The sequence below is a fragment of the Lichenostomus cassidix genome, chromosome 9 (genome assembly GCF_008360975.1).
Source record: "Lichenostomus cassidix isolate B80296 chromosome 9, HeHo_3.0, whole genome shotgun sequence".
In the NCBI taxonomy this organism is placed as follows: Eukaryota; Metazoa; Chordata; class Aves; order Passeriformes; family Meliphagidae; genus Lichenostomus; species Lichenostomus cassidix.
The window spans coordinates 12,314,097-12,323,569 of record NC_139490.1 but is presented as its reverse complement, the minus strand read 5'-3'; the positions used below and the strand labels follow the sequence as shown (position 1 = coordinate 12,323,569).

The window sequence follows — 9,473 nt, the reverse complement described above, 5'->3', positions numbered from 1 at the left end:
CAAGCACTGAAATCTTTTCTTTCAGCATTTAGCAGAAGACTTAAGATGCTTAACTGGAATTCTTCAAGGAAAGTATGAATCACACTGCTTTAATAAAAAAAAAATCAACTTGCAATTTCCTGGCTTCATGGGGAAAAATCAAATGTTCAGATTTCTTTTTAATACACTGATACATTAGGGCATAATGGAAAAAAAAAAAAAGGATAACAGTTCAGGAATAATAGCTGTCATTCCCAGAGACCCCTGTGTTGCAGCTGCTGACATGAGAGAGGGAGGGACTGAGTAGAGCTCCACATCACAGTGACCTACCAGTTCATGTCCAGAAGTGATACAGCTCAGAGCTGTTCCTACAGTTAGCCCACAACCTCATCAGCCTACCACAAAAATCCAGTGGTATATAATTTACAATTATAAAATTGTAAATTTTATAAATGGCAAACAGAACTCAAGAGACAAATGTGCTGTTATGCAGCACAGCAATGATATCATTGCTGACATTTATGTTGCATCATCATCACTCACAAACATGGTTCTTTTTTCCCCTTTGTAAAAGTGCAACATTCTCAGATTATGAAACTGTAAATACAGCAACAGATGCAAAAAGCCTTTCACTTACAGGTTTATGTCTCTGTTCATGGGATGTGTTTATAAAAAAAAATAGCCTCACACAAGTGAACTTTTAGAAATTCAAGTGCTCAGCACACTTAGCAAAAATATTCTAATGTCACTCAAATCTAGAAACTGAAATCCATTTCTCCTAAAAAACTATCCTCCATATATGACAGCAAAAACTCTGTCCCCCATTCTCTTCCCTGGCCTATACACAGTCATGCCATGAAGGTCTCTGAATTAGTTCTTCACCCACCGTGGAGAAAGTTAAAGGAAAAGTAGTGGTGGTATATTCAAATAAGAAGTTTAGGCTTACTGAAATCAACAGTTATTTCACTCAAAAATTAAGCTGTGAATCCTGTAAGAAACACTGGAATTTCACAGAGGGGGTTTTATGTAATTTTACACATAGCTTTTATTAATTCTTCAATGATTTTTTAAATGCGCCCAGAAATTGAATGAATAAATGGTTCAAAAGGAACAGTCATTTTGTACAGACCTTCAGGAAACTATTCTCACATTTTTCTCAACAAATGGAAATACTGTTCATGACCTGAGGGCTTTCTTTAAGAATGATAAATAGAACATTTCCTACTTGAATGGAACTAGAATTCCTAATGACATAATGATATTTTATACCTTCCCTCTTTCAATGCCTACCTTTGAATCACGTCTGAAAACCAACAATATAATCCTTACAAATGTGGAACATCTTTCCTCCATTAAAAAGAAGGCTGAATAGAAAATGATGCTTTATCTCTAGCTTTTGTCACCACTATTCCTTTACAGTTTCAGTTTCTTACATCTCTACTGTAAGTTATACTGTTACTGACAGAAGTCCTGGCAACAACATATTTAACAATAAAATATGTTTAAAAATAATTATTTTTAAATGTAAACACAAAATGTGTATTTATTACATGCTAAATAATAAATACGCTAAACTAGAAAATCCATTACAATTTAGAATTTTTAAAACAAAGTAAAACTTGCATTTAAAAAAAGCCCTGTCACACTATAGTTACACCTGACTGTGTTCAGGTATTGTGCATTTGGGAACCACAAAGAAGCTAATTTCCTAGGATTCTAATCATATGCAGCTAAGAAAACTTCCTTGTTAAATTGCATAGTCCAGTATAAACTCCTGGCTAACACTGGAAAAGCAATTCTTGAGAAGCAATTCTGCATTTTATATTCACTTAAAATCCATTAAAATGTAAAATTATTAAAAACCTGAAATACAGATTCTAGAACTCTGACATTATGTTAAATCCAGACCAAACTTCGTCTGGACGTATCTCTACCCACAAAATTTCTCAAACTCCCCTAGATTTAACAGTTGCACTGAAGCTCCCTGCCTGAACAGAGCAGGCACTTGCCACAACCATTAAAACAGGGAAAGCCACTTTTGCTGTAGTGCCATGTGTGCAGGGAAAAGCACCCAGAACTTCCCCACAGGAGGCAGCCACAGTACAAGCTCTGGAGCCTTCACCAGTTGGAACATTGATCATCCTTCGTGTGGGTCAGACCCACCCTGCTGCAAACCTCTCTGGTCAAACCAGGCTCTGCAGTGCTGCCCAGCCAGCTCCAGTCAGAGCCCATCACAGCCCTGAGTACTCAAAAGCTGTGGTGCTGCCAGCATTCAGCTTTGCATGGCATTTTCTCCTCTCTAAGGACAACTCTGTGTCTGGGAATAGTTAATCACCTTCAGATTTCATTCTCAATTCCCTATTGTCACCAAGGAGTGTGTTGTGCCTGCCCAGGTGTGCACTGCTCAGGGAGAACTCCAGCCTGCCAAGCACTCAGCCCAGCCAGGAGGACAATTCACAGAGCAGGAGGAACAGCACCACTCCTTCATGGACATCAAAGTGATTTTGTTTTCTAACAGGGAATGAGTCATTCTCATGCCTGTTTTAGTTCAATTAAACATCTTTAGGGGAAAATTTATGATCAAATACAGAATCACCACTGTATCCAGGGACAGTTGATGAACACCATGTATTTATTTAGGCTTCTGGGCCTCTTTTAATATTTTATTAATTTGGCCTGGATGACCATTTTGTGTCTAGAATCTGAATTATTGACAAATCAGCTAGAATCTTCCCTCACTTTTCAGATCCTTCCAGGCTTCTGCATTCTTCTGAAACAATGTCTTTCTCTGTCAAACTCTGTAAACCAAGTAATATTCATGGCTTCGGATTCTGATAAAAATTATGTCCTGCACATAATTTTGGACAATTTTACTAGAGTAAACTAGAGGGGGAAGAAAAACGCTACAAAACCCAAACCACGAGCCAGTCCTCTGCCAGCCTGCACAACCTTTCAGTTCTACAGTGCTTGATGTTATAAAGCACCCTACACATCAGCAGCCTTGAGGCACTCCCAACTCTGCTGCTTCAAGGCGTGGTAGAAGACATGAATCAGTCACCAGTCACTTTTGTTACAAGCAGAATTCCAACATGCAAGAGTTTCTTCAAGAAATGCAGATGCTGCCTTAGCTGCACAGTGAGATGAGATGCTTTCAGAACACATCATTCCTTCCACAACAGCTCCCCAGCTGACTGAGAATCCTGGCAGCCTCCACTCATCCTGGAGCCAGACACGGCTTCTCACGACATCTTGTGGCAGCAGGACCAGCTGACAGGGCTTTTGTTTTCAAAAAAGTAATTTAAGATGTGAAACAGTGATATTCCAGAAAACCAAACTCACAACAAAAAGCACCAATTTATAATCAAGTAATCTGGACAGAGTAGCAACACTTTTTATAGACAGGAAAATTCCCTATAAAAATAAAGACATAAAGCATAAAATAATAAGACCATTATTTTAAAGCAAAGAAGTCAGAAAACTGAAACAAAATCAGTCTAAAGGAATTCAAAGTGCATGTGAGCTACAGATATACAACTATAATAATACATGTATTATTAATACTTAAAATATTCTTACTAATTCTAACTAAAAAATCAGAATTTTCTTTCCACTTTCTGGTTTGCAGGGAGAGATTGGCATAGAAGGGAAAAGCTTCATTGTCCAGAAATGCAATCACAAGCTGACTCAGGCTAATTTATTCTGATATTTATGTTGCATGTAACAGGATAAATAGCAAAATAGCAAATCTTATTTCCCATTTGTTTTCAAATTATGTTTTGAGAAAAGATGTCTTTTAATTATACCTCAAAAAAATCTTGGAATACATCAGTCCCAGAAGAATTAATAGATAGCTCACCTTGAAAAAGGAGTCAGAAATAGCCCTAATTAATTAAATATAATAAACCAAAATTATTTAATATATGGTCTTATTTCTACAAACATATTCCTCAAGGCACACAAGAAAGATGTTTTCCCAGCCACTAACTGAATAAACCTTAATTCACACTGGTTTTTGATGGAGGGTATTTCACTTTCTCTCTGCGTAACTTAGTGACTGAAATCCTGACCCAGCCTCTCATATAGCTTCTGGAACAGTGGCAGCTTTTGCTGTCAGGGCAGAAACAACTGGCTTTGTCTAGACTTGGTTGGAGGATAACAGGTTTTATGTACTCAGAGATGAGCACTGGAGGACAAAGAGAAAGCTTCTGGGAGGAATATTCAAGTGGAACTGCGGCTTTCACTGAAGTCATGAAAGGGTTTTCAAAAGCGTTTGCTGTAGCACCTTCAAAGCAATAAAACCCTACACCAGGAATAATTCATACTTGTTCTTCAAATGTGAAAAAAATAAAAATCTAATCTCATCCAGGTCACGCACACTGAGATGAGTATGTGTACTTGTGTCTTTCTTACTCTCACCTGTTAGTGTGCTGTGAAACACATTAAAGAGTTAGCAAAGACAGCCCTGTCAGCACTAGGACTGAGTACACCAAGCACCTCATTCACCACAGGCTTGTCACACACAGCATCAGCCCCCTAGGAGTGAGACAAAACATTTCAAAGACTAAAAAAAAAGGGCACTTTCCCACAGGGATACTCAGAAGCAATAGACTTAAGTCTGCAAAGTCCCTGAAGGACTACTGTGACTCCACAGAAACAAACCAGACATTTAAAACCCTACCTACTCTCTTGTCAAGCCGCAGACATTTATTTCATGTGCAATACAGAACTTCAATTTATAACCTGCTACAGACCAAAAAGCAGACTGCTGGCACAAGACTTGCTGGCACAGTCACACAAACAATTAATGCGAAGTTGTGAAGCATGGATTGGGCATCTTGGTGTCAAGCCCTCCTCCAACATCATGGGTGCGCTTTGGCAAAATCTGAAGAGATTGCTGGGGGCAGGGAGAGAAGCCACCTCAGACACTCTTTCCAGTGGAAAAGGTAATTAAGCTGTTGCTAAACAGAGAAACAGCAATGGGCTACAAACCGGCAAGTCCTAACCTCCATTTGTCTCCACTCTGAGAAATGGTCTACAGACTAACATTATCTCTTTGATGAAAATCGAGTTTTTGGTCATTTCTACAACCAAATCAAAGCAAAAACTCGAGAGTCCAACCACAACCCCCACGTGGTGCCGCTCCGAGCAGCCACCCCCGCGCAGTGGCGGTGTCACCACCAGAGGGGGCCAAGGACACCTCACCTGCATTGCCCCTCGGGCGCTCCACACTCCATCTTCCTGCTGAAGGAAACATTCACGTTACATCTGAACTCACCAACTACTCAGTGCTGCAAAAAAGTTTGGCTTCTTACTTAACTTTTTCTTTTTCTGTAAAGAACCCAAATAGACACTCAAATGGCCTTCAAGTAGGAGCTAAAATAATCTTGGAGAATATTACCTCAGTGAAGTAAAGCATATCTTTGTCTCAGAAAACAGGTTGGGAAGCAGAGTGGCGAGAAGGTGAAGATCCTCACAAATTGTGGATCCCTGACACAAGAACTGATCTCTCCTGCTTTCAGAAAGCAGCTTATCAAGGTCGGCAAACTTTCTTCTCTTGTAACTCTGATTGGTATCCCTCTTAAAACAGAAATTTCACTTTAAAACGGACTCTTTCCACTGCAGATATGCAGCAAAGGACAGTGATTGTTGTGACAGACAATCTTATTACCACCTCCATTTCATTTGAGAATAACTGTCTGGCAGCACTTACAATAAGAAACTATTTTAAACCTCATTTTTAAAAGGAAGATCACTTGAAAATTACTTAAGACCAAAGACTTTCACATTTATTTCAGAATCAGTAAATAATTTCTGTAATACAAAGAAATCCAAACTAGAATGAAGAGCATTAATGAAATATCTTTCAGAATCTAGGTAAGAACTGAACAAGACTGAAAATCCAGTCAAAGGGAAAGAATGTTCATTCTCTCTATCTCAAAAGACGTTAAAACAAAGGATGTGGCCAAGAGTCTGAATACAGCTCCTTTCTTTTACTGATTTTGTTAAAAAGAAATGTAACAAACCACTTTAATGTTACAGCTTTATTTAAAAGAAAGTGACTTTGAAATTTTTGGTAACACATTTTCTATACAAAATCAATACAATGAAAAATAAACTTTAGCAGTGTTCTAGTGCAGATTACAGGCTGTGAACTCATAATCAAATGTACTATATTGGAAAAGGTAACTTTGCTCAAAGTCTTGTTTGCAGACTAGCACCAAGTGATCCCAAAAATCCAGTTTTACTCTACATGCCAGAAAACCTCAAAGTCCACCCAAAACCACACTTCCTAACTAAGCAGTTGTTCAACCTCACTGGTTTTCCAATGTACAGTAACAGCTGTGACTAACTGTACACAAGAAATACATCAAGATTTCCTATAATACCTTCAGTGAGTAAAGATCAACTTTTATATACCTTTAAAGATTTCAAAGTAGTCATGGACAACAAAGTATTTGAACAAAACTTGAATTGCCATTTACATGAAACTCTGAAGCCCATGAAGAAATTTCAAAGCCCTGTAGCAGTTCCTTTTAAAATATTTCATTTCAGCAGGTCAATTGCATTGATCTTGGGATCACATTTTTTAAACCTGTATCTGTAGTGCACCAAAATCCCAACATATCAACAAGCAGTAAGAGTAAGATCCAGGGAAAGAGAAAACCCAAAACAGAACAAGCTATGCAATCCTGAAATTCTTTTACCATTCTTATCATATGCTCAGTAGAAAGCAAGATTCCTCCAAAACTCCACTTACTTCTATTTTTAATTTGTCTGAAATCAAGTTTCTCAAATAGACTGCAGAGGTCTGTTTCTTGCTTTCTGCTGGGCTGCTTCTCACTTCATGATTCCTGAAGTGAGATTCAATCTCATTTTCTTTATTATGGCTGTTCATGTAAATGTTCTAGGAACAGCATCAGTGAAAAAGGATGCTAATCCAGTAACCCCAGAAAATCTGCAACTTAAAGTCTTCCCTAGAAACTGAAAAATTTCCCTAGAAATTCCACTTCCTTTTCAGGCTCTTTGCCTTTTGCTTTCATCTGTAAAACATCCATCAATCATCCTTTATCACTGCTCTCCACCCTGTGATACCAATGTAAACAAAACCCAGCAGTAGAATTATCAAGTTTTGCCAGAGAAAAAAGCACCATAACATTACATCTTTGTTCCTTTCAGTAAGTTATAGCAGCATTTAGAGGCCAAAGCCTCACATTCTAATGATTAAAGCCTTGCTCCCAGGTCCTCTGCAATGCTTTGGATCCTGGCTTTAAAACAGAAGAGGTACTGAACATGGGATGTGCTCACAGGAATATGGATAGGAGTTGCTGTGAATTTGTGTGCAACAGACCTCCTTAGTGTCTGGGGACATTACAATGCAGATTTGGTTCTCTTGTGAGGCCGAGAAGTCACTGGCATTGAACAGTTTTGCCATAGCCACCTCTTCCAGCATCATAGTCTTGCCGATATTCATCTCGGACCTTACAAAGAGGGAGAAAGGGAAGTCTGGTAAAGACAAGGCAAAGACAAGGAACAACAATTTCTCAAAAACTCTTATACCACTGGAATATAGTCATACTGACATCACAACATGTAAGCAGCTACAGAGAGCTGGCCAACAAAACAGAAGGCAAAGTACATCATGAAGAAGCCCAGAACAGCATAAACCAACTTCCTCTTTAATCACGACTGGAAGACTCTTTAATCAACAAAGCCCAAGCAAGGATGGCTGGCCTTGTGCTTTGGCAGTACAAGCCACTGCCACCTGCTCCACTTTGGGTAAGCCAACTGCTGTCCTGTGTGTTCCTGACAGCCCCTTACATTTCCTGGGCTTACTTACAAGCATTATCTCCCCAGGCAGCCAAGAGATGTTTCTGCAAGTACTTTTAGCGAAACAGATGGAAGAGTTATTTATTCTTACTGGATTACACTGTCACTGATCAGATGTCTTTCAGTGTTGTCTTGAACAATGACTCCTAGGTTGCTATTTCTGAAATTGTTCTGTGTTCATTCAAAACCAAAGTCACCAGTCCCTTAAAACCCCAAGCTCTACAATGACCTACCTGTCCCCCTGATCTTCCACGGCCATACTGCCTACCCTCCTTAAATCCTGCATCCCAGTCTGTCCTTATGATCCTGTCATCAAGTCTGGTTCCGTTGATGTATCTCATTGCATTTTCTGCATCACCTCTGGCATAATACCTTAGGAATAGGTTAATGAAAAAAACGGACCTCTAGTTTCAACACATGGAAAAAAGAACAGTATCAAATGGGCTATAAGACCAAGTCTTTGCTTGAACCATCTTCCTGCTCAATTACTTTAAAAAGCAACTGCTTTTAGGAAGCTACACCAGCTGAGGAAACTGCTAGTGAAAGGGAGGAACATGCAAAAATTCAAGCATTAAAAATGCATATATTGGATTAAGTTTGTCGATCATGCTGACATTAACAGCACAAAGCTCTATTGCTAAAGAGTGAGATGCCCCAGGCATGGTCTGTTCAGGTTGCAAGCTTTCACAATTCTGGTGAGTTCACTGGAACCAGTAACAGAATGATCCTCAGAGATGAGCACATAATGAAGTCACACGACAGGAATGAAAGATGCCAACAGAAATTTTACATGAAAGTACAAAAAGAAAGACCTTTTTACCTGGGCACGGAGATTATGAATTTTCACAAAGGGTAACTATCTAAGAGATGTCTGCATTTAAGCATCACAGTGAAAGCAACCTCTTAACCCTGCTCGACATGCAGTGTATGCTCGAATCACAGAAACACGGTTGGAAAAGACCTGTAAGATCATCAAGTCTAACCGTGAGCCCAGCACTGCCTTCTCTTGCCAGGGTCTCCCACAGACCCTTCAGCAAACGACTAATTTAATCCTCGGAGAACTCTCCCGTGCCTTAGAGCCTGCAGTGCAGAGCAGTTCACCCACACCCTGACCGCTCCTGCCGCCCCGCACAAGGATACTCCACGAAGCAGAAGCCGCAGGCGGTTTTCTTCACTTTGTCCAGCCCCATGATGACCTTCTTGATGTCGCCGCTCTTGCCGAAGAGCTCGTGGATCTGCTCCTCCGTGGTGTAGAAGGAGAGGTTCCCCACGTAGAGCGTGCAGCTCTTCCTCAGCAGCCGCTCCTGGTCGTACCGCGTCCCCTGGGCCGCAAGGACACAGCGTTACCTCACGGCTCGGCCCGGCCGGACCGCGCGGAGCCCACCCCCGGCCGCGGCTCACCCGGAAGTGCTGGTCCCGGTACTGGCTAAGCTCAGCGTAGGAGTCGCTGCGCAGGATGCTGAGGGTCCCGCCGGAGCTCATGGTGACGCTGCCCGGCCGAGGTGAGGTGAGGCGAGGCCAGCCCAGCCCAACCCAGCCCAGCCCGGCCCGGCGCGGCGCTGCCCAGCGCAGGAGCACCGACACCGCCCGCGCCGCACCTGCCCGCGCCCCGCGCACGCGCTCTGGGGCCGCCGGGCGCGCAGCCAATGGCGCGGCGGTGCGCGGCT

General features: G+C 41.2%; 1 protein-coding gene across 2 annotated transcripts; it reads right to left on the bottom strand.

Moving 5' to 3' along the window:
• Positions 1-6,005: 6,005 nt before the first annotated feature.
• On the bottom strand, positions 6,006-9,409 carry NCBP2 (nuclear cap binding protein subunit 2). 2 transcript variants are annotated; one of them, XM_085069481.1, is made up of 5 exons: positions 9,324-9,405; positions 9,208-9,289; positions 8,947-9,128; positions 8,040-8,178; positions 6,006-7,457 (listed from the first exon to the last, which is right to left on the bottom strand). In XM_085069481.1, the coding sequence occupies exons 2-5, from the start codon at positions 9,286-9,288 to the stop codon at positions 7,386-7,388; spliced, it is 474 nt and encodes a 157-aa protein (XP_084925607.1). In that variant the 5' UTR covers position 9,289; positions 9,324-9,405; the 3' UTR covers positions 6,006-7,385. The 2 variants fall into 2 exon arrangements, with proteins under 2 accessions (XP_084925607.1, XP_084925608.1); XM_085069482.1 differs by having other exon boundaries at positions 9,208-9,409.
• Between the last annotated feature and the right edge of the window lie 64 nt (positions 9,410-9,473).

What these genes read in the sequence shown, in the direction of transcription:
- NCBP2 (XM_085069482.1), bottom strand. Translation starts at nt 9,288, where the DNA reads ATGAGCTCCGGCGGGACCCTCAGCATCCTGCGCAGCGACTCCTACGCT. An exon ending in TGCGGCTTCTGCTTCGTGGA is followed by an intron (nt 8,179 to 8,946) that starts GTATCCTTGTGC and finishes CCTATTCCTAAG; the next exon opens with GTATTATGCCAGAGGTGATG. An exon ending in GTGGAAGATCAGGGGGACAG is followed by an intron (nt 7,458 to 8,039) that starts GTAGGTCATTGT and finishes CCTCTTTGTAAG; the next exon opens with GTCCGAGATGAATATCGGCA.